This window comes from Lolium rigidum, chromosome 3 (genome assembly GCF_022539505.1).
Source record: "Lolium rigidum isolate FL_2022 chromosome 3, APGP_CSIRO_Lrig_0.1, whole genome shotgun sequence".
Classification (NCBI taxonomy): domain Eukaryota; kingdom Viridiplantae; phylum Streptophyta; class Magnoliopsida; order Poales; family Poaceae; genus Lolium; species Lolium rigidum.
Window position 1 is genome coordinate 298,272,902 of NC_061510.1, and position 24,877 is coordinate 298,297,778.

Sequence of the window (24,877 nt, forward strand, 5' to 3'; positions counted from 1 at the left end):
ATATTGTATACTGTTGTGATAGCTTATAATTTTAATTTAGCACCACATAGTATGCATTTGATAAGATTTTGACACCTCAAAGAAACAAAGACAGAATGAAGACAAAGCGGTTTACCTATATAAAAAAATTGATCTGGTTTGAATCCATTTTGAGATGAGAAACACCAAATGGAAAGAAAAATCTTTGTAAAACAACAACAAGAAAATGGTGATAATAAGTGATATGAAGAACATACAGCCTGTTTTGGGTAACAATTTTGGATTTTGCGAGGTTTTGTTGATTTGGACGCGGAAGCAGTTGCCGTTGCTGGTGTACTTCTGCCGATGCAGTGTCATTCATGATCTTTCCGAGCTAGTCGCTGCTTATCCAAAGGCGTAAGGCTAATTTCACCGCTCCTATTGGTACGTACACCTCCCATCTGGTCGCTGTTTATCCTTGCAATTTGTTATTTTGGTTGCTTGAACATACCCAAGAATATGCTGACGTTCTTAATTTTCAATTTTAGTTTGTTTCATCTATATCTGTATTTAATTTTGTTAGCATGGTCAAAAGCCTTGCATTTAGATATATTTTTTTGTGACTGAACACAGCCTGGGACATATTCAAACAGATTGGTGCGTACAAAATAAAGGTAATTCAGCATCTAATTCTTCCCACCAATAGTGCAGAAATATATGGAAATAAATGATTACTAAGAAAAACTACTCACTGTCTATCCATTTGACAATTGACATCATATAGAGATTGCCATGTTAAATAACCTGAGTACATGCGCTTACTGGAACAAAACAGGAATACAAATGGAAACCAGGGTACTGATAATTGGTGAGCGTTCTTGCTTACCATATCAGATGCACGCTGCATCTGCAAAATTCAACAGGCAAGCTGCTGTACCTTTTGCTACATGAACAACTTGAAATTTTAGCCTGCAGGAATGGAAATATACACTAACTTTTTCAGAATCCAGAATCTATGTGTGGTGCATATATAGGCACCTAAAAAACTGTTGGTCAATAAAGTGTATTTTATATAATTAGAGATACTACGAATCCATATTACTCCTACTCCTACTGCGATTTCAAAAAAATATTACTCCTACTTGCAGTGTTCTACTATTTCACGTGACAAGTCTTAAATTTAAAGGGATATTCCAGTTCAATTTCAGGTACGAAGTATGTCATTCCCTTGGCTGTAATATTTGACTCGGAAAACCATGGGGTAGTGAGTTATACAACTGCATGATTGTCACTGTTGGTCTTCTCCTACTGCAGGTTCTACCATATCACACACGAGTATCTACTTAATTATTATTTCGAGATTGTACTTACTTAATTATGAAGTGACTCTTCTGAACATACTCGCATTGTATCTACAGTTCAAGTTGACCATGGAGCGATTACACTACAGTAGTGCAGGCTTGCTAAAATTATTGAATTGCAATAGAGTGCCTGCAGAATGTTGGGTAAACATATAGCCACAAATGGAACATCCATAATACCTTCAGGTATCTGATAGTGTAGCTCATAATAAAAGCGCTTCCTGAACTTTAAAAGTCTATTTTTGTTTCCTTAATTTGCTAGAACATTACAAATTACAGGTGCTTAATGGTGTTACTCGTATGTTCGAGTTGAACTCTTGCGCTAATAACTATAACTTGATTTTTCTTCCGTGTCCTATTGCAAGGCAGAATGCGGTTATCCTGCATACTAATCCCAGCGATGCTTAAGTGTGACAAATAAGGGCACCGGGGTGTTTCGGGTTTGAAGATAGTTCTCTTGAATACTCACCCCTGCGATGTTCAAGTGTGAAGACAAAGAACAGCACCGGGGTGTTTCTGGTTTGAAGATAGATGTTATCATGTCATCGTACATATATGCTCGGAAAAGAAAATGATGTTCAGTTTGCAAGCTTCCATGTATAAACAATCTTCTCTAGGTTAAGCACTTGAATGTTACCTCTTAGATCTGCATCTTCAATTAACAAATGGGAGGCGAGAGGTTGAGGGAGGCCGAGGGGATCTTGGTGGTGGGGCTGGCGGCGAGCTCGGAGTACGGGTAGTAGCCGAGGGCGATGTGCTCCAGGAGGACGCGGCGGCGCGAGCAGAACGGGCACGAGGTCTGGAGGGAGACGTCTGGAGCCGCGAAGACGGTGATCGGTCCGTGCCACCTCGCGAGCGACGGCAAGTTGGGGTGGAGCGTCGCCGACGCGGCCATCTCGTTGTACCCCAGCGCCGGCCTCTCTTGCCTTGGAACCGCCGAACCCACAAGCACCTGGTCGTACGCCCAGATCTCGGTCGGAGGTAGAACTCGTCGCCCATCTCTGAGCCGCCAACCGCGGCGTGGAGATGAAGGAAACCACTCGCCGGGGCTGGCGCGCGCCGCCTTCCACTGCCCCGTCCAGCCGCCGCCTTCCACCGCGCCGTCCAGCCGCCGTCGTCGCTAGGCGCGCGAGCCCCTGCCGCTGCCGGCTCCCGCGTCCAGCCCGTCTCCGTCACTCGAGCGCTGCTCCCGTGGATTAGGGAAGGAGGAGAGGACGAGGTGGGGATTGGACGAGGAGCAAAGGAGGGATGTGATGGGGAGGAGCAGAAGCGGGATTGGGGGAGGAGGAAGGAGGCGGCCGATTGGGGACGGGTGCGGAGAAAGCTAGGGTTTTCACCCGATCGAAAATGAAAGCGAAATAAGGCGACGCGAACGAGCACGTTTCGGCCGTGTCTGTTGGCCGGACCCGCACACGCTCTGGCCCAGCCGTCATGCACGCAGCAGCAGAAGCAACTGGTAAAAAAAAAGTAAGCGCATCCGACGGCTGTGGTAGAAAGTGGGAACCAGATTTTACTGTAGAGGTCAAAACGTGCGATCCAGATTGATTTGCCCCTCTCAGACCCCCTAGATGGCTGGGTAGTCTTGCAACATTTATAGGAGAAATTTGAACATAACAACCATCAACTATTCTACTCCCTATGTCCTAAAATAAGTGACTCAGCTTTTTCTAAAATGTAGTCTAGATACTCATAAGTATCTAGATAAAGTTGAGTTGAGTCACTTATGTTAGGACGGAGATATATTACAAAAGCTTATAAAACTACTACGCTATAACTCGTGTTGCTAGAGCTAATAAAACATGTTACCAGTTGTTGTTGCTATATATGGTAATAAAACTTTTTTAATAATAATGTTGGTACAGCTACAAAAATATGTTACTATATGTGTCGTGGTAGTTATAAATTATGTTATTAGGCTATTCAGTAACACATATGATGTGTTACTATAGTAAAATTGTAATGTAGGTTTCAACATGGAGTAACAATCATTATGTGTGATGGTGGATACCTCTCCGTAATACAGCCTAGTGTAACATTTTTTCTGCATATGTGTCACAAGTGTGTTACCAAAGCTATGTCCCGAGGTAGTGCAACTTATATTGTTTCTTCTGAAGCGGGTACATCCGGACAGCTCATCAAGATCTATCGGGTGGATCATTAGTTTTCTTGTGCGTGACATTGGAATTGCTAGATTATAAATGTGGAACCCATCGCATCTTCCATGGAAAATCAAAGACGAGGAAAACTATTGTCTTGACACAATATCGCCAGTAGTATATGTAGCTTTTTTTTGGATAAATGACGGTTTATTACTCAAAATTTTAAGCATTACACAGCCTCTACATAGCTAAGATGTACATAGCCATCCAAGTATATTACAAAACAAAGTAAACGTTGCATCAGCAAAAAAAAGCGGAGATAACCAACTAGTCCATAGTAGCTGCAATCCGACCATTATGCAGCCACCCATGTTGGGAAAAATAAACTCTTTGGCCGAATTCTCCAACCATATAGACACCTCCGTAAAGAAGTCACGGTCCTCAAATTGCTGAAGCAACGACCATAAACAGAGCAAAACCGTACACTGGTAAATGACATGCATAAGAGAAGAACTGTATTGTTAAAAACCTTATCATTCCTACATAGACATGGCGACCATATAACAACAATTGCTCCCACTCTGACAAAAGTTTTAAACCGAGAATCCACCCCATTTAGCCAATTGTCAAAAATATTTGCAATGCTTCGAGGAGGGTATAAGGTAGAACCTATCTGAATGATTGACCATATAGACCTAGAGAACCGACACCGGAAGAAAATATGTTTAATTGTCTCGTCTTAGTGACAGAAAACACATTTTTTACTACCATGTCAGTTACGTTTTGCAAGATTATCTTTAGTAAGAATAACACCCCGACGAAGGTACCATGCAAAAAAAAACCTCGGTTTTCAAAGATATCTTCATCTTCCAAATGGATTTATTGCTTTACACTGGTTGAATGGGTTCGATTAAAGTTTTGTACATGGAATCTACCGAGAATACTGTTAGGGAATATACTTGTTGTATTACCAGGAGGCCAAAGGCCACAATATATAGTACATGTACAGGTGCACATATGCAGAAAGCCCCCTAACATATGGGAAAACTACAATATACAGATATATACATCTAACACCCCCCCGCAAACTCATGGTGGATCCACAACACTGAGTTTGGAGAGTAAGAAATCATGCTGCGCTCGAGTCCGTGCCTTCGTAAAGAAATCCGCCAACCGCAAATCTGAAGGCACATAATGAACCGCAACAACATCATCCTGTACTCGTGCACGTGTGTAAAAAGCATCAACACCGATATGCTTGGTCAGCTCATGCTTGACCGGATCACGTGCAATACCGATAGCACCTGTACTTGTCGGACAAAAGTGGAGTGGGTGTCGTAACAGAGACCCCAAAATCTGCAAGCAACCACCGTAACCAAGTCACCTCAGCAATCAACAAAGCCATAGCCCGCAACTCAGCCTCAACACTCGAACGGGAAGCTGCGACCTGTTTCTTCGTCTTCCAAGAAACAAGCGAACCACCAAGAAACACACGAGTAAGCGAAAGCGAACGACGATCCGTAGGATCACTCGCCCACGTAGCATCCGAATAGCACTCGGAGGCTGGAGAGAGCTGGAACGGGGAAAGAAAATGCGACGAGTGATCGTGCCACGAAGATAACGAAGAACACGGAGGAGATGACTATAGTGAACAGTGGTAGGAGATGAGACAAGCCGACTCGAATATGAACAGGATAAGAAATATCGGGACGAGTGACAACAAGATAAACAAGACTCCCAACAAGATGGCGATAACGGGTGGGATCAGGAAGAGGATCACCATCAGTAGGACGAAGCTTAACATTAAGCTTCATAGGAGTATCGACTGTGCGCTCATCCCCCAAGAGCAGCACGAGCAAGAAGATCCTGAATGTACTTTTCCTGAGAGATAGAAAAGCCATCGGAAGTGGAGGAAACCTCAATGCCAAGAAAATAGTGAAGAGGACCAAGATCAGTCATAAGAAACTGATCACGAAGACGAGCCTTGACGAAGGCAATATACTCAGGATCATCACCAGTAATGATCATATCATCAACATAGAGAAGAAGAAGTGTACGTCCACGAGGAGAAGTGTGAACGAAAAGTGCTGGATCATGAAGACTAGGAGAGAAACCAGCAGCAGTCACCACAGAGGCGAAGCGCTCAAACCGAGCACGAGGGCCTGTTTGAGACCATAGAGAGAACGTCGAAGACGACAAACCATCCCATCGGGAACAGAATACCCGGGAGGAGGCTGCATGTAAACCTCCTCACTCAACTCGCCATTAAGAAAAGCATTCTGAACATCAAGCCGGGAGACGGACCAGCGGCGAGCCGAAGCAACAGCAAGAAGGGTAAGCACAGTAGTCATATGAGCCACAGGGGCAAAAGTCTCATCATAGTCACGACCGTGCTCCTGCTGAAAGCCACGAGCCACAAGACGCGTTTTATAGCGCTCAAGAGATCCATCAGAGCGAGTCTTAATTTTATAGACCCACTTACACGTGATAGGACGAACACCAGAAGGTGGAGAAACAAGATCCCAAGTGCCAGTGCGCTCAAGCGCAGCGATCTCCTCAGCCATGGCAAGTTGCCATTCAGGATGACGCTCGGCATCCCGATAAGAAGTCGGCTCGGAAACGACAGAGAGACCATACTGACTAGGAGAGTAACGAGCTGGAGCACGACGCTGACGGACAGGCAGTGAAGGGGGAAGGTCATCAGCAGAGGACAACTCATCAGAAGAAGCGGAAGAAGGGACAACATCAGAAGGATCCGAAACCAGAGAACGAGGAGTACTAGGTGGACTAGACGGAGGAGAGGATGGCGCCGAAGGGGGCGCATCAGGACTAGGAGGGGAGAAGACGGGATAGCAGGGGGTGCATCCGGAAAATGAAGAAAAGAGATATCATCCACCGGGTAAGTACCCGAGGTGGGACGAGGATAGAAGGGACGCGTCTCATCAAACGTGACATCACGAGAGATGCGCATCCGACGACCAACGGGGTCCCAACAGCGATAGCCCTTATGCTCATCACTGTATCCGAGAAAAACACACTCAACAGACTAAGCGGTCAGCTTGGTGCGATCGCGAGGAGGGAGAAGAACATAGCAAGTGCAACCAAATAAACGAAGTGTCGAGTAATCGGGAGAACAACCAGAAAGACGATCGAGAGGAATGCCACCTTGAAGGGCAGCAGAAGGCTGAATGTTAATGAGGTAAGTCGACGTAGCGACAGCCTCAGCCCAGAAATACGGCGGAAGAGAGGAAGCAATCATCATAGCACGGGTAGTCTCAAGAATATGACGATGCTTACGCTCGGCGACACCATTTTGAGCATGGGCGCCGGGACATGAGAACTGGGCAAGGGTGCCCTGCTCAGCAAGAACACTACGCAGGTGCTGGGAGATATACTCTCCTGCGAGTCGGCACGAAACATACGAATAGGCGTGGAATGCTGAGTACGAACCATGGCTGCAAAACGCTGATAAATAGAAAGCACCTCACTGCGAGAGTGCATAAGAAACAACCAGGTGTATCGCGAAAAATCATCAATAAACAAAATATAGTATCGATGACCCCCTTTCGAAGGAAAGGGAGCCGGACCCCAAACATCCGAATGAACTAAATCAAAAGGTCGCTGAGATACAGACGCACTAGTAGGATAGGGAAGCTGAATCTGTTTGCCTAGCCTACAACCCGGACACGAATGCAAAGACACATCTCCTGAGACAGACCCCAGAAGACCACGACGAACTAATGACGATAAACGGGAGCCACGGAGGTGACCCGGCCGATGATGCCACCGCTTAAAAGATCCAGGTGACGAAGCGAGCAACCGCGGGAGAACTAGCGAGATGAAGTGGCGGTAGAAGGAACGCGAAGCCGGTCTAACTCCCGAGCCCCGGGGACTCAAGGCTGCGAGGGCCAGCTCCAACCGGGGCCCGTATACGGCGGTCCCGAACAGCACAAGAATCAGCGTCAAGAATGACGCGACAACCGAGAATCGATAGGCCGACTAGCGGAAAACAGGTTCATCTTAAGACTAGGAACATGAGAAACATCGGGAACACGAAAAGAGGGAGTAGAAAGGGTGCCTCGGCCGGAAACGAGGGAGAGAGGTACCATCAGCCGTGATAACACGAACAGGCGAAACAAGAGAGCGAAGAGCGGAAAGAATAGAAGACGCGAGAGGTCATATGAAAAGAAGCTCCAGAATCCAGATACCACGGGGATGACATACCTGACTGTGTGGAAGGTGGTGGTCGCACGGTGCCAGAAGAGCCAGGCACAGAACCAACAGTACCCGTCGAGGAAGAGCCTGTACCAGCGAGCAGACCACGAAGACCACGGATAATGTCCTGATCAGATAGCGCAACAATAGAAGATCCCGAAGAACCAGCCGACGACGAGTAAGATGCGGCGGGCGTAAGCTGGGATCCCTCTCGCCGGCAACTAGAGATAGTGTGGCCAGGCCTGCCACGGTAGGTGCAAGGAGGTGACGTCGAACCACGAGGCTGCTGGGGCTGACGCCGACCCCGGAATGGAGGAGTAGGAAGTATCGGCCGTGCCGGAGGCCGCAACGAAGCCGGCGGCATAGGAGGTCCACGAGCGAGACGGCACAGGAGGGCCACGAGCAGCAAGAACAGATTGAACCTCAAGAAGACCAGCACCACGAAGACGAGTCTCCTCAGCACGAAGCTCGGCAAGTACCTCAGAGAGCGGAACACGACCACGGGCAAGCAGCTGGGCCCGGCGCGGCTCAAACTCCTTACGGAGCCGCGACAAGAACTCAAAAACGCGGCTGAAACTCCGGATCAGCGCGCACGGTCGAACGAGCGGGGACAGGTGGCACACACAGCTGTATGGAGAGAATCAAGGCGACGCCAAATAGCAGCACTCCGAGTGTAGAACTCGTCAATAGTAGAATCACCCTGCTGAAGGGCATGCTCTGGCGGACCACGGACGGGTAGAGAGCATCCCCGGACGGCTGATAGCGCTCGTCGAAGAAAAGCCCACCGAGCAGCAGCGGTGGGAAGACCCATAAACTCAGCAAGACATGCGAGGCGGAACACCTGGAGGTGAGAACAGCGAGCAGCACGAGCATCCTCATCTATCCACTGAGTGTACTCGGTCAGATCCAGCCGGTAAGTCGCAACGGCAGTAGAGTGATCCTGGACCTTCCGGTCATAATCAGCCAGAGCAGTGTCATCAGCACTCTTGGCTGCATCCTTATCCACCTGAGTAGCATCAGGGGCAAGGGCAACAGGTGGCGGTGCAACAGGCACCGTAGGAGCAACGGGGCGCGGCGGACAGGAGACCTCGCCAGAAAGAACACCCCAAAGACGAAGACCGCGCATGTGGACGCGCATGAAGGCAGCGAAATCAGGGTAATTCGCGCCATCAAAGATCACCGGGCAGCGAGGGATCGCAACATAGCCCGAGGAAGACATAGTTTTTTTTCCTTTTTTTTTTGCTTTTTTTTTAGATGGAAGTCAACCGACTAGAATCGGTAAGCCTGGGAAAATCGGAAAATCGGCAGCCAGAGAACGACGATCGCACAGCCAGAGAGAACGACGACCGCCAGGAGGACTCGGCGGGAATCGGAAGGAGCAGGGAAGATCGGGGCGGCCAGGAGCAGGGACGGGTGCCAGGAGCAGGGACGGGCGCCAGGGAAGATCAGGGCGGCCAGGAGCAGGGACGGGCGCCAGGGAAGATCGGGGCGGCCAGGAGCAGGGACGGGCGCCAGGGAGATCGGCCACGCGCGGAGATCAGGAGATCGAAGCCGCGCCTGGAGATCGACTTCGGGGAAGGCACGTGTCGGAGATCGACTTCGGCCAGGAGATCGGCCACGCGCGGGGGAGCGGGGCCGGAGGAGATCGGCCACGCGCGGAGCAAAGGAGAGATCGAGTCGGGGAGAAGCCGGCAGTGGGACGGCCGGGAACAAGTCTTCGGAAGGATCAATTTCGCTCTGATACCATGTTAGGGAATATACTTGTTGTATTACCAGGGGGCCAAAGGCCACAATATATAGTACATGTACAGGTGCACATATGCAGAAAGCCCCCTAACATATGGGGAAACTACAATATACAGATATATACATCTAACAAATACACCTTTCTTGGTAAGTCTCGAGCGGAATTCATCAGCCCCTTGTATCAACTGGAATGAAGCTAACCTCTGTAGCAGTTCATTCCAAGAAGCTAACCGGGGGCCAATAAGATGATGCATAACCGTCAGAGAGGGTGGAGATGTTTCCATCACCTTCTGTAAGGTACCTTCTTTATATCGAACAATATTGGACAAAGTTGGATATTTTTCCCGAAGAGTGGTTGTTTCCAACCATTTATCTTCCCAAAACCTTATCTCTGACCCATCCCTAATGGAGAAAGAACCGTATGGAAAAAAGTGCTTATTAGTTTCCATAATGCCAGCCCAAAAATGTGAATCTCCTGGTTTCCTAAGAATCTGAGAGATTGCCACGTAATTTTTCCGCAAAAGTTGTTTCCATACGACATCCTCAGTTAACAACCTAGCCAGCCATTTTCGTAGCAAGACCTTAACCTCTAGATCACGAACACCAAATCCACCTTGATCTTTTGGACGGCAAACGACGCTCCATTTAGTCAACCGGTATTTCTTATTCTCACTATCTCCTTGCCAAAAGTCTCTGGATTGAAAATAATCCAATCTATGCAAGACTCCTTTGAGCAACTAGAAAAATGAATTCTTATACAATACCATGTTTGTAAGTACTGAATTTATGAGGACTAATCTTCCACCCAGAGATAGTAATTTTTCTTTCCAGCTACTAACATGCGTTTGTAGTATTTCCTCAACCAGTTTCCATTCAGCCAACACGGGCCTCTGATAATGTATCAGAATGCCAAGATAGCTAATTGAAAAACTGCCGAGCCCACATTCGAAAAGTTTGGCATATAGTTCGACATCGTGTTGGGCCTCGCAAAAACAGAATAATTCACTTTTATGAAAATTAATATTAAGACCCGACGATTGCTCGAATGCTGATAGTATTAACTTCAGGTTTCTCGCTTTTTCCAAGTCATGATCCATAAATAGAATTATGGCATTGGCATACTGAAGAATAGATAGCCCCCTGTCAACCAAATGGGGGACTACTCCTTCAATCTGGCCATCAACTTTAGCACGATCGATTAAAATAACTAGCATATCCGCCACAATGTAACATAACATTGGAGATAGGGGATCGCTTTGCCTCAACTCTTTTTTGTCTGAAAGTATCTACCAACACCGTCATTGATTTTAATGGCAACACTTTGACAAAAACAAAGTTATTAATTAAAGGGCACCACTCATCAGAAAATCCTTTCATTCTGAGAGTTTGTTGAAGAAAAGACCACTTGACTTTATCATAGACTTTTTCAGAGTCATTTTGAGGATCACCACAGTCAACTTTTTGCGATGTATCTCATGGATTGTTTCATGCAAGGTGACGAATCCATCTAGGATATATCGACCTTGCACAAAAGCGGACTGAGCAGGACCCACCACATGATCAACAACTGAGTTTAGTCTAATAGTAGCTATCTTGGTGAAAATTTTAAAGGAAACATTAAGAAGACATATTGGTTTGTATTGTTGAATCCGTTCCGCATCATTGAGTTTTGGTAGTAAGATATTCTATCCAAACTTGATACGGAACAGATCAAGTTTCCTAGCATGAAGTTCGGTAAACATCTCCACTAGATCTCCTTTAATTATGTCCCAGAAGGACTGATAGAACTTAGCCAGAAAACCATTGGAGCCTGGCGCCTTATTGTGCTCCATCTGAACAATATCCTTCCTTATCAACTCTTCAAAATAAGGGGAGGTAAGAATAGCATTTTCTTCCACACACACACTTGGGGGATATCATGAATCCTTGATTCATCCAAGGACACGTCTAATACCTCCGGGGCGCCATGATACGTCCAAATTGCATCATTATTTTATATCATAATTTACTATTATTCACTAATATATTTCATATTTGGAGATGATACTTATGTTATTTCATCTATTTTTGCATGTTTGATGATTATTGGAGAATTAACTCCTAGAGTTAGAATTCTGCTGGAAAAAAGATAGTCAAGATACCATATTTCTGAAGATCAGCAATTCCCGGAAAATACCCAGAAGTTCCTATTTTACCAGATGTCAGAGGAAGACAAAAGGGGAGCCTGAGGTGGGCCAGGAGGGGCCCACACCACCCCTAGGCGTGGGCCACCCCCTGGCTGCGCCTAGGCATGGTGTGGTGGCCCTGGCCCACCACTGACATCGTTCCTTCACGTATTTCATCTCCCGAGAACCCTAAACAAAGCGGGAGCAAAGAGAGAAATATTCCACCGCCGCGACGGGGCGGAAAACCACAGAGAGAGAAAAGCTCTCCGGCAGGCAAAAATCTGCCAGGGAAATTCCTTCCCGAAGGGGGGAAATCGTTGCCATCGTCACCGTCATCGAGCCGGAGGATCATCATCATCACCACCTCCATCACCAGCACCATCATCTCCACCATCTCCACTTCGTCCCGCTGTAACATTTTGGGTTTGATATTGTCTAGTTCATAGGGGAAACTTTCTCAGTGTTAATTACTCCTTGTAGTTGATGCTATTGAGTGGAACCATTGGATTACGGTTTATGTCCAGATTGTTATTCATCATTATATCACCTCTCATTATGATGCATATGATGTCTTGTGAGTAGTTCGTTTAGTTCTTGAGGACATGGGAGAAATTAAGATGTTAGTAGTGGAACTATGTTGAGTAATATTTAATGGTTTGATATTTAAGTTCTGGTGTTATTCTTCTAGTGGTGTCATGTGAATGTCGACTACATGATACTTCACCTTTATAACCCTAGTGGAATGCATCGTGTATTTGGCTACTAATTGTGGCGTTGTGGGAGTGACATAAACCTAAACCCCCGTTGGGAAACCAATGCATGAGGGAGTGTAGGATCTTAAAGTTTAAGGTTGTGGTTAGATTTATCTTAATTACTTTCTTGTAGTTGCGGATGCTTGCAAGGGGTATAATCACAAGTATGCATTAGTCCAAGTAGAGGTAGTGCATTAGCATAGGTTCACCCACACAACATCTACCAAACCAATAAAGATTATTCCGCTACGTGAAGCGAAAGCACTTGACGAAATTCCCGTGTGTCCTCAGGAATGTTTAGTCATCATAAGTAAAACAATCGGTTTGTCCTTTGCTCTAGAAAGGATTGGGCCACTCACTGCAATTATTATTACTATCTTTTATTTACTCGTACTTTATATATTTGCAATATCAAATACCCCTAAAAACCTATTTGCTAGTATTTACAGTGAATCCTTGATCAAAACTGCTTGTCAACACCTTCTTCTCCTCGTTGGGTTCGACACTCTTATTTATCGAAGTACTATGATACACCCCCTATACTTGTGGGTCATCAAGACTATTTTCTGACGCCGTTCCCGGGGAATGGAGAGCTATTGAAGAGTGGAATTGGTAAAACAAACTTTTACTATAAGTGTTGTTTTTATTTCTGTCTGCTACTTTATTTCATTATGGAGAAGTCTCCATTTGACTCCCTATTTGGGATAACTACTGTCACTGCTACGGTAGAAGATGAACCACCGCCTGCTCAATTGGATCCTTTTGAAATACCTACGAAAATTATTGAACATGTTATGAATAACTACTATTTAGGAGATGGAACTGTCCATCCTGGTGATCATTTACTCTGTATACATGAGTTATGCGAGTTGTTCAAGTGTGCAGGTATTTCAATGGACCAAGTTAAGAAGAAGTTATTCTCTTTATCACTGAAGGGTAGAGCTGCGGAATGGTATAAGATGCTGAAGAATGGCCGATCTATTGGCTGGGAGGAAATTGTACCTCTCTTTTATTCTAAATTATATCCTCCTAGTGAGATTCATAAAGATCGGAATCAAATATATAATTTCTAGCCTCAAGATGGAGAGAGTATTGCCCAAGCATGGGGAGATTGAAGTCACTAATGCTCAAATGTCCCATTCATGAGCTCCCCAGTAATATTGTTACTAATAACTTCTATGCAAGGTTTTCTCTTCATGATAAGGATTTATTGGATGCTTCTTGTTCTGGATCATTTACACGTATGAAAGAAGAAGCTAAATGGGATCTTCTCGATCCCATTCTGGAAAATACTGAAGGGTAGGAGAATGATAAAGGAAGAAAGTCAGGTATAAATTATGATTATGAATGCATTGAATATTTTATGAGAACTGATGATTTTCATAATACTAGTGTTGTTTATGGCCTTGATTCTCAAATTCTTGCAAACTGTTTTAAGGCCTATGCCTCTTATATTGATGTTACCAAAAAGGAGTGGAACAAGTTCCATGCGCCTTATAAAGACATTGTTAATTGTGTTACTGCTAGAAATATTGAAGTTTGTACTGTTGATCCTGTTTTACCTGAACCTTATATTGAGAAAGTACATTTCCCTGCCAAGGGAAAGGAACATTCTATTATAACTAGCATGGTTAACAAAAGTACAAAGAAATCTATAGAACCTGATAAAAAAAATAACTGTTGAGACTGCGGTAGCAATTGTAAAGGACCTTGTTACTGAAAATGTAGAAGATGGACACATTATTTCATGTGAAGATGCTTCTAATATTGTTTCACATCCTAGTAAATCCAAGAAAACTAGTGTTCCTGTGCTTTCTGTCAGAATAGGTGATCATTGCTATTATGGTTTATGTGATATTGGTGCAAGTTCAAGTGCTATTCCTTATGATCTTTACAGGTAATTCATGCATGAAATTGGTTCTTGTGAACTTGAAGAAATTGATGTGGTTATTCATCTTGCTAACAGAGAGACCATCTCTCCAATTGGTATTGTTAGAGATGTGAAAGTTTTATGTGGTAAGATAAAATATCCTGCTGATTTTCTAGTACTTGGTTCAGCTGCTAGTAAGACTTGTCCTATCATTTTTGGTAGACCTTTCTTGAACACTTGTGGTGCTATTATAGATTGTAAGAAGGAGAAAATTCTTACTCCCTCCGGTTCATTTTAATTGCCTCTAATTGGATGTATCTAGACACATTTTAGTTCTAGATACATCCATATTGAAGTCAATTAATATGAATCGGAGGGAGTACTAAATTTGATGAAGAGTCTTATGAGTTTAATTTTTCTAAGTTTGCTAAAGCTCCTTGTGAAACTGAATTGCCTAATGAAGATTTTAGAGTTGAACAACTTGCCTCTACTGCTCTTGCTCCTAACAATGCTTTGCAACAATATATGGAGGACCACGAAAGTGAGATCTTTATGGAGGACAGAAATGAGATTGACGAGATTCTTCTTCGTCAACCAGAGATGCTTAAACACAATTTACATGTGGAAGACTTAGGTACCACACTACCACCCAAGGAGGATCCTGTTATATTGATGATAATAAAATATATCTTGTTATTATTAGCTCTAAACTTTTAGGACGGGAAGAGGAAAGGTTATTGGGAGTATTGAAGAAACACCAAGGAGCTATGAGATATACTCTTGATGATTTGAAAGGGATCTCTCCTACTATATGTCAGCATGCTATTAATGGAACCTAATGCAAAGCCAGTTGTTGAACACCAACGCCGTTTAATTCCTAAAATGAAGGACGTGGTAAGAAATGAGGTATTGAAAATCCTTGGTGCTGGTATTATTTATCTTATTACTGATAGTAGATGGGTTAGTCCTGTGCATTGTGTCCCTAAGAAAGGAGAAACTACTGTTGTGCCTAATGACAATAATGAGCTCATTCGTCAAAGAGAAGTTGTTGGTTATAGGAAGTGCATTGATTTTAGAAAAGTTAACAAAGTTACTAAGAAAGATCATTACCATTTACCTTTTATTGATCAAATGTTAGAAATGTTGTCTAAGAAAACTCATTTTTGTTTTCTTGATGGTTATTCTGGGCTTTCTCAAATTGCAGTTAAAAAGCAAGATCAGGAGAAACCCACTTTTACTTGTCCTTATGAAACTTATGCTTATAGATGTATGCCTTTTGGTTTGTGTAATGCTCCTGCTACATTTCAAAGATGCATATGTCTGCTATCTTTCATGGTTTTGTGACGAAATTATGGAAGTATTCATGGACGATTTCTCCATCTATGGGAATTCTTTTGATAACTGTTTGCACAATCTTGATAAAGTCTTGCAGAGATGTGAAGAAACTAAACTTGTTCTTAATTGGGAGAAATGCCACTTTATGGTAAATGAAGGAATTGTCCTTGGACATAAAATATCTGAAAGTGGCATTGAAGTCGACAAAGCCAAAGTGGAAGCAATTGATAAAATGCCATGTCCTAGGGATGTTAAAGGTATTCGTAGTATTCTTGGTCATTCTAGTTTCTATAGGAGGTTTATTAAGGATTTCTCTAAAAATTCAAAGCCTCTTACTAATCTTGTCCAAAAGGATGTACCTTTTGTTTTTGAGGATGATTGTAAGGAAGCTTTTGAAACTCTAAAGAAGGCTCTAACCACTGCTCCTATTGTACAACCACCTGATTGGAATTTACCATTTGAAATTATGTATAATGCTAGTGATTTTGCAGTAGGTGATGTTCTTGGACAACGAGTAGACAAGAAGTTGAATGTTATTCATTATGCTAGTAAGACTCTTGATGCTGATCAAAAGAATTATACTACTACTGAAAAAAGAATTTCTAGCTGTAGTCTTTGCTTGTGATAAGTTTAGACCTTATATTGTTGATTCGAAAGTTACTATTGATACTGATCATGCCGCTATTAGGTACCTTATGGAAAATAAAGATGCTAAGCCTAGGCTTATTAGATAGGTGTTGCTTTTACAAAAGTTTGATCTGCATATTGTAGATAGGAAGGGTGTTGAAAATCCTGTTGCTGATAATTTGTCTAGATTGGAAAACATTTCTTATGATCCTATTCCAGTTAATGATAGTTTTCCAGATGAACAGTTGGCTGCAATAAAAGTAACCCCGCGAGAGAGTCCTTGGTATGCTGATTATGCTAACTTTATTGTTTCCAAGTACTTGCCTCCAACATTTACAGCTCAGCAAAGAAGGAAATTAATTTATGACTTGAGGCACTATTTTTGGGATGACCCACACTTATATAATGAAGGAGTGGATAGTATTATGTGAAGATGTGTTCCAGAATATGAGCAACGAGAGATATTGCGAAAATGTCATGGTAGTGCTTATGGAGAACATCATTCTGGAGATAGAACTGTACAAATGGTTCTACAATCAGATTTTTATTGGTCTACTCTTTTTAAGGATGCAAGAAAGTTTACTTTATCTTGTGAGGAATGTCAAAGAGTTGGTACTATTTCTAGACACAATGAAATGCCTATGAATTATTCTCTTGTTATTGAACCATTTGACTGTTGGGGATTTGACTTTATGGGTCATTTTCCTCCTTTAGAAGGTTATACTCATATAGTTGTTGTTGTTGATTATGTTACTAAGTGGGTAGAAGCTATACCTACAAAGAGTGTTGATGGTGAGACCTCGTTAAAAATGCTTAAGGATGTTATTTTCCCTAGGTTTGGTGTGCCTAGATATCTTATGACTAATGGAGGTTCTTATTTTATTCATGGTGGCTTTAGAAAGACCCTTCCTAGATATGATTTTAATCATAGGATTGCTTCAGCCTATCATCCCAAACAAGTGGGCAAGTAGAATTATCAAATAGAGAAATTAAATCTATTTTGCAAAAGACCTTTAATAAATCTAGAAGAATTGGGCTAGTAAGTTGAATGATGCTTTATGGGCTTATAGAACTGCTTACAAAAATCCTATGGGTATGTCTCCTTAAAAAATAGTTTATGGAAAAGCTTGTCACTTGCCTTTAGAATTAGAACACAAAGCTTATTGGGAAGTGAAAGAACTCAATAGAGACTTTAAACTAGCTGGTAAGAAAAGGTTACTTGACTTAAGTTCTCTAGATGAATGGAGGAATGAAGCTTATGAAAATGCTAGACTCTTTAAAGAGAAGGTTAAGAAGTGGCATGATAGGAGAATTCTTAAGATAGAGTTCCATGTTGGTGAGAAAGTTCTGTTGTATAGGTCTCATCTCAAATTTTTTGCAGGAAAATTACTCTCAAAATGGGAAGGACCTTTTATTATTAAAGAGGTGTATTGTTCCGGTGTAATAAAAATTGCTTCACTGAAAGATAATACCACACAAGTGGTGAATGGGCAAAGACTCAAACATTATATTTCTAGAGATTCTTATAATGAAGATATTGATATTATTCAAGTGGTGACTCCGGAAGAATTTATTAAGGAGCAAATCTAGGAAACTACAGAGTCGCGTAAAACTTTCCAGGTTATATTTTTGTCATTTTTATAAAATATTAAAGAATACGAGACGAAAACGGGTAGGAGACAGTGCCTGAGGGCACCACACCACCCCTAGGCGCGGGCCAGCCCCAGGCCGCGCCTAGGCATGGTGTGGGAGCCCCAAAGCTCCACTCCGACCCGGTTTCGCCATGTACCTTCCTTTTGTTGTAAAACTTTCTGCTATATAATCCCCCGAATCCCCCGAGGTCTGTATATCGTTTTCTCGTCGTGTTTTCGTTTCGATCTTTTTCTGTCAGGATTTGTTCTCAGATTTAGAGCCACCATGTCTTCTACTGGATCACCCAAAGACAACTCCCTCATGAACATCGTCAACCCGTACATGGAGGAGCTGAAGATGCATCCTAAGGAGTTGTTGCTCAAGGATGGGAAGGTGCAAGTAGAAAATGTTCGGAGTCCTAAAGGAGAAGGAAGTCTGGAGGCTAGGATGGAAAAGTTGGAGCAAGAAGTCTTTAGATACAAGAAGATGGCAGAACGTGAAGTGGACATCATCCATAAGATAAATGCAGAACTCATTGGCGAGCACAAGAAGGAAATTGCAACTCTTTGGGATGATATTTTCTCGCTCCACGAAACCACCAACAAATTACAAGCACAACTCTACGACGTGCATAATCAAACTGTGAGTATGAGACTAGATTTAAATGCATAAGTTCTGCTGCCAGTTTCAGGATATTGGAAACCAGGTCGTCCTTTGTTGATGGGGAGCCTTTCCCTTAGAAGTTTGATGATGAGAAGGATTCACCACCACCGAAGGAGTAATTCTTCATTGGTATTGTCACCCCCTTGGCTTGTTCCAAGCTTGGGGAGTGCCGCGGTATCACACTATTATCTTTTACCTTTTTACTTTTCATTAGATTCATATCATGAGTAATGAAGTTATCATATAGGATAGTTTGCAGTTTGGAAGTATCTCTCTTTTAGTTGATTATCTATGTATCCCTTGATGTGAGTTGTCGTTATGGAATATTAATGAGAATTTTTTATCATTTACTTTCTACACACCTTATTTTAGTTTGTAATTTCTATCATATGATTAATCTTGTTGATTAGTATTGGTATCACTTTGGGAGCATCGAGTAATTCTTGTTGGTCTTGGCAAACTTAGCATTGGTCAGTAGCAACAATACTTTGAGACTTGAGTAGAAAAGAGAGAAAACATGTAAATACATTATTCCATTATCTTTCCTTCTTGTTGGCTCATAAACTTAGTATTCGTAAGTTAAAATCGTTTGTACTTCCAAGTAAGATTGGACGATTGCTTTCTATCGCATTTATATTTGATTGTTTCGCTCAACTCTTATGCTTGCTACCCAGCCTTGCTAGCCAAAGATATGTACTGAGAGGAAATGCTTCTCGTGCATCCAACCCTTGAAACCAAAAACCTATGCCATTTGTGTCCACCATATCTACCTATATGTGGTATTTCACTGCCACTCCAAAGTAATTTTCTTGTGTGCTACATTTAAAATCTTCAAAAGCTATTTCCTATTTTGTGCTCCTGTTTTAACTCATGAGAAAGCGTTGGATGCTTTATTATCTCTTTCATGTTTATCTTGGATTCACACCTTGAGTAGCATGCATAATGTGCTAGTCCCTAATATTGCAAAAAGAGCAGGCAAGCGGGTGCCCAGCCCACTAAAATATAAATTGAACCAATAATCAAAATCTCCTAACACTATGTACTTGAGAAATCATGAACTTAGCTTGTTCAAACAAAGGAGAAGAGGAGCTTTATTGTGCTCTCTACGGGGGCTGCTCTTGAAGCCACTAAACATGAAAGGATGATAAATCATTTGATGTCATTTGTTGACATAGGCATACACCACTCTCAAAGTTGTTGTCTATAATGACTTGTGTATTGGTAAGTGTGATGCTTCTTGTCCGTATTTCATTTTTATCGACACTTCACCCCATAAACCTTTGGTTTGGTTTACTAAGTTCAGTTTTCGCTTGGGGACAAGTGAGGTCTAAGCTTGGGGGAGTTGATACGTCCAAACTGCATCACTATTTTATATCATAATTTACTGTTATTCACTAATATATTTCATATTTAGAGATGATACTTATGTTATTTCATCTATTTTTGCATGTTTGATGATTATTGGATAATTAACTGTCGGAGTCAGAATTCTGCTGGAAAAAGGACCGTCAAGATACCATATTTATGAAGATCAGCAATCCCCAGAAAATACCCAGAAGTTCCTATTTTGCCAGATGCCGGAGGAAGCCAGAAGGGGAGCCTGAGGTGGGCCAGGAGGGGCCGACACCACCCCTAGGCGCGGGCCACCCCCTAGCCGACCTAGGCATGGTGTGGTGGCCCTGGCCCACCACTGACATCGTTCCTTCGCGTATTTCATCCCCCGAAAACCCTAAACATAGGGGGAGCGAACAGAGAAATATTTCGCCACCGCGATGGGGTGGAAAAACCATAGAGAGAGAAAAGCTCTCCGGCAGGCAGAAATCTGACAGAAAAATTCCTTCTCGGAGGGGGAGAAATCGTTGCCATCGTCACCGTCATCGAGCTGGACTTCATCGGGATCGTCATCACCACCACCTCCATCACCAGCACCATCATCTCTACCATCTCCATTGCGTCCCGCTATAACATTTTGGGTTTGATATTGTCTAGTTAATAGGGGAAACTTTGCCGGTGTTAATTACTCCTTGTAGTTGATGCTATTGAGTGAAACCATTGGATTAAGGTTTATGTCCAGATTGTTATTCATCATTATATCACCTCTGATTATGATCCATATGATGTCTTGTGAGTAGTTCCTTTAGTTCTTAAGGACATGGGAGAAGTTAAGATGTTAGTAGTGGAACTATGTTGAGTAATATTTAATGGTTTGATATTTAAGTTGTGTTATTCTTCTAGTGGTGTCATGTGAATGTCGACTACATGATACATCACATTTATGGACCTAGTGGAATGCATCGTGTATTTGGCTACTAATTCTAGGGTTGTGGGAGTGACAGAAAGCTAAACCCCCGTTGGGAAACCAGTGCATGAGGGAGTATAGAATCTCAAAGTTTAAGGTTGTGGTTAGATTTATCTTAATTACTTTCTTGTAGTTGCGGATGCTTGCAAGAGGTATAATCACAAGTATGCATTAGTCCACGTAGGGGTAGTGCATTAGCAGATGTTCACCCGCACAATACCTACCAAACCAATATAGATTATTCACCTGCGTGAAGCGAAAGCACTTGATGAAATTCCCGTGTGTCCTCAGAAACGTTTAGTCATCATAAGTAAAACAACCGGCTTGTCCTTTGCTCTAGAAAGGATTGGGCCACTCGCTGCATTTATTATTACTATCTTTTATTTACTCGTACTTTATTTATTTACAATATCAAATACCCCTGAAAACCTGTTTGCTAGTGTTTACACTGAATCCTTGATCAAAACTGCTTGTCAATACCTTGTGCTCCTCATTGGGTTCGACTTTCTTATTTATCGAAAGTACTACGATACACCCCCTATACTTGTGGGTCATCACGCCAAACAATCATTTGTAATAGGACGTAATATACGACTTCAGCTGCTCATGGCCTTCAATTGTGCCCTCTTCCTGATCAAGATAATGAATGATTTTCTTCATGTTTCTTCCATTGATGATACTATGAAAGTATCTCTTATTCAAATCTCTTTCTGGCAGGAACAGAGTTTAGATATTTGGTACCATTTGAGTTACTTCTCGCGTAGTAGACTAGGTAACTTTGCATTTTTTACCTTCAAAATCAATTTCTTGCGTTGTCAGTGGTCTTACTTCAGCGATTACCTCTAGATCATCAATTTTTGATGATAGGCTGAGTTTCTCTTGTTTGAGTTGCCCAATCATGTGTTGTGCTCACCCACCAAGGTATTTTCGCATAGAGCATAATTTGTTATTCCACCTTTGAATTGGGGTGACCCCGGCTACAGGCTTCTCCCATATAAGGGATTTGCCAGTTCTTAGCTAGCTGAGAACTAAGTTCATGCTCAGTTAAGTTCTACATCATTTAATTTGCATCTTGATTCGTGCTAGTTATGTGTTATAACATGAGTTATACCTGAGATTTGATGACATCATCTGACTGAGACCGAAACTTATTCTCAGATTGAGAAATAGTCACACCCATAAATTTAACCATATCAAAGAAACCATCCGGATGCAGCCATCCTAGTTTAAATTTAAACGGACGTCTACAGTACAGAGATGGTGTCCAAATGGTTACTAAAATAGGAGGTGTGAAAGAAAAACATATTGGCAGGTGACGCTTAGTTAGTCCATTATTGCTTGATAGTGTTCTTTTGTTTGTTTGCACTGATGACATCTATGGATTCCACTAACGTTAGATGCTTTTAGATGGAGTTCACTTCATCATTTGCTCCCGCTATTTAGACTATGTCCAAACTTATCCAGAAGACACATCATCCTAAGGATATCGGGATGGCCATCTTCATGGAGCAACTCACGAGCATGCGCATCCTCCTGGCTCTTTTCCTGCCTCTCCTCTTGATACTGAGGGCGAGGAAGCGCCTCAGCAGCAGCAGCAATGCCGTGAGGCTGCCACCCGGGCCGTGGCAGCTTCCGGTCATTGGGAGCCTCCACCACCTACTGCATAGCCCGCTGCCGTACCGCGCCATGGCGGACCTCGCGCGCCGGCTCGACTCGCCGCTCATGACCCTCAGGCTCGGCGAGGTCCCCGTTGTGGTCGCGTCGTCCCCCGACGCCGCCCGCGAGCTCATGAAGACGCACGACGTCAACTTCGCGACGCGGCCCTGGAGCCCCACGATGCGCGTCCTGTTGGCTGACGGTGAGGGGCTCGTGTTCGCGCCGTACGGGCCCCTGTGGCGGCAGCTCCGCAGGATCAGCATCCTGGAGCTGCTCAGCGCGCGCCGCGTCCAGTCGTTCCGCCGCGTCCGGGAGGAGGAGGTCGGCCGCCTGGTCGCCGCCGTCGCCGCAGTCACGCCGGGCGAGGCGGTGAACGTCAGCCGGAGGATCGCCGAGACCATCATGGACATGACGATGCGGAGCATCATGGGCGACCGTTTCGAGAAGCGTGACGAGTTCATGCAGGTGTTCGCCGAGGGGGTGAAGTTCACCTCCGGGTTTAACCTCGGCGACCTGTTCCCGTCGTCGAGGCTCGCGAGCTTCCTCAGCGGTAACGCGCGCCGGGCGGAGGCTAACCACCGCAAGAACGGTGAGCTGGTTGACAGCGTCTTCAGGCAGCACGCGGAGAAGAGGGCTGCGGCGGCTGATGGCGCCGTGGACGAGGAGGACCTTGTGGACGTGCTCATGAGGATACAGAAGGAAGGCAGTCTCGAGGTGCCGGTGACTACTGGAATCATCAGGGCCTTTATTCTTGTAAGTAACTACACACTTTTTTTGTCTCAAAAAATCAAAATAAATTCCATGCAGTACTTATATTAGTATGGTTTTAAGTACAAACATGTCTGACAATATCGTACAGTGTACAGAAAAAAAATTATTCTGAAAATTTCGAGTACAATATATGTTGCATGTAATGAGATTTTCCAGACATTATGCAAATTCATGAGCTTACACCATGGTTGGTATATCAGGACCTTTTTGCCTCGAGGGGTGAAACAACGGCGAACGCGCTCCAGTGGGCCATGTCGGAGCTCATGAGGAATCCAGAAGCAATGCAGAAGGCACAAACCGAGCTGCGTGATAGTCTCCAAGGAAAAACGACGGTGACAGAAGATGACCTAGCCAACATGAAGTACCTGAAGCCGGTCATCATGGAGACCCTGAGGCTGCACCCTGTGGTGCCACTACTCCTGCCGCGGGAGTGCCGGGAGACCTGCAAAGTGATGGGGTACGACGTGCCCAAGGGCACCACCGTGTTCGTGAATGTGTGGGCAATCTGCAGGGACCCAAAGTATTGGGTCGACCCTGAAGAGTTCAAACCGGAGCGGTTTGAGAGTGGCACGGTGGATTTCAAGGGCGCGGATTTTGAGTTCTTACCATTTGGGGCGGGGCGACGGATGTGTCCTGGAGTGGCGTTTGCGGTGGCAGGTATAGAGCTCGCACTTGCCTCGCTGCTCTACCACTTCCGCTGGGAGCTCCCTGCAGGGGTCTCACCAAGGGAGCTAGATATGACGGAGAAGATGGGCATCACAGTGGGCAGGAAGAATGATGTTTATCTCCACCCGTTCGTTTACGTGCCCTCGCCGGTTGTTCTGTAGCTATTTGACACTACACCATCGATCTACACGGTTCTATGTAAGAAATAAAAACGATGTGCGCTACAAAACCATATCTTTCATTTTCAGCTTGATGAACTGCATCAGGCTTACTGTAACTCATGGACTGGAAGCTCTCCAAAAGCATGAATTTGCTATAAAAAAAAAAGGGACTGTCTATTTCCACTAGTGGAAAACGGGGCTATAGGCCCGGTCCATTCGGGCCTTCAGTCCCGGTTTTCAAACCAGGACCATTAAGGCGGGACTAAAGGGTCCACCTTTTAGTCCCGGTTCAAAGTTGCACCGGGCCTAAAGGCGGCGCCACGTGGTGTGGCCAGGAAGCTCGCGGTGGATGGCCTTTGGTCCCGGTTCGTGGTACGAACCGGGCCTCGTGGTTCTCGCCGCGGCAGAGAATTGCTATTTCTCCGCCGCGGCACAGGTTTCGGCTGTAGCAGCGTTTCTCGCCGCGTCGGAGAAACAGGGCGTTTCTCTGCCGCGGCAGAGTTTCAGCAATGCATATATATCATTCAAGAAACCACAAAATATCGTCGTGAATATATATAGACATCGTCAACAGTACACGTAATGCATGCATATTTACAATATAAAGCTAGTCGGATCTCTTTACTAAATCTATTAGCCTCTACGAAGTTCCTCCATATCAATGACCTTCGCATAGTGCTCTCCACCTTGGGTAATGACCTCGGTAATAAAGAATCCCGCGATTTCCTCTTGAATTGCTCGTATTTGGGCCTCCGTTATGAGAGTGTCCCGCAGGCGTTTCATCTATATTTAAAAAAGGAGATCAATATATGAATGGAACTCAATACAATAGATGGTACTAATTAAGATAATTGTGAGAATTTGTTATCGTACACGAGTGTGGTGTATACGGGCATCTCCA

The 24,877-nt window shown here is 43.9% G+C and overlaps 1 protein-coding gene across 1 annotated transcript; it reads left to right on the forward strand.

Moving 5' to 3' along the window:
• The first annotated feature begins 22,225 nt into the window (after positions 1-22,225).
• LOC124696721 (zealexin A1 synthase-like) lies at positions 22,226-23,976 on the forward strand. The gene is made up of 2 exons (XM_047229406.1): positions 22,226-23,131; positions 23,350-23,976. Exons 1-2 carry the CDS (start codon positions 22,226-22,228, stop codon positions 23,974-23,976), a joined length of 1,533 nt encoding a protein of 510 aa, XP_047085362.1.
• The last annotated feature ends 901 nt before the right edge of the window (positions 23,977-24,877 follow it).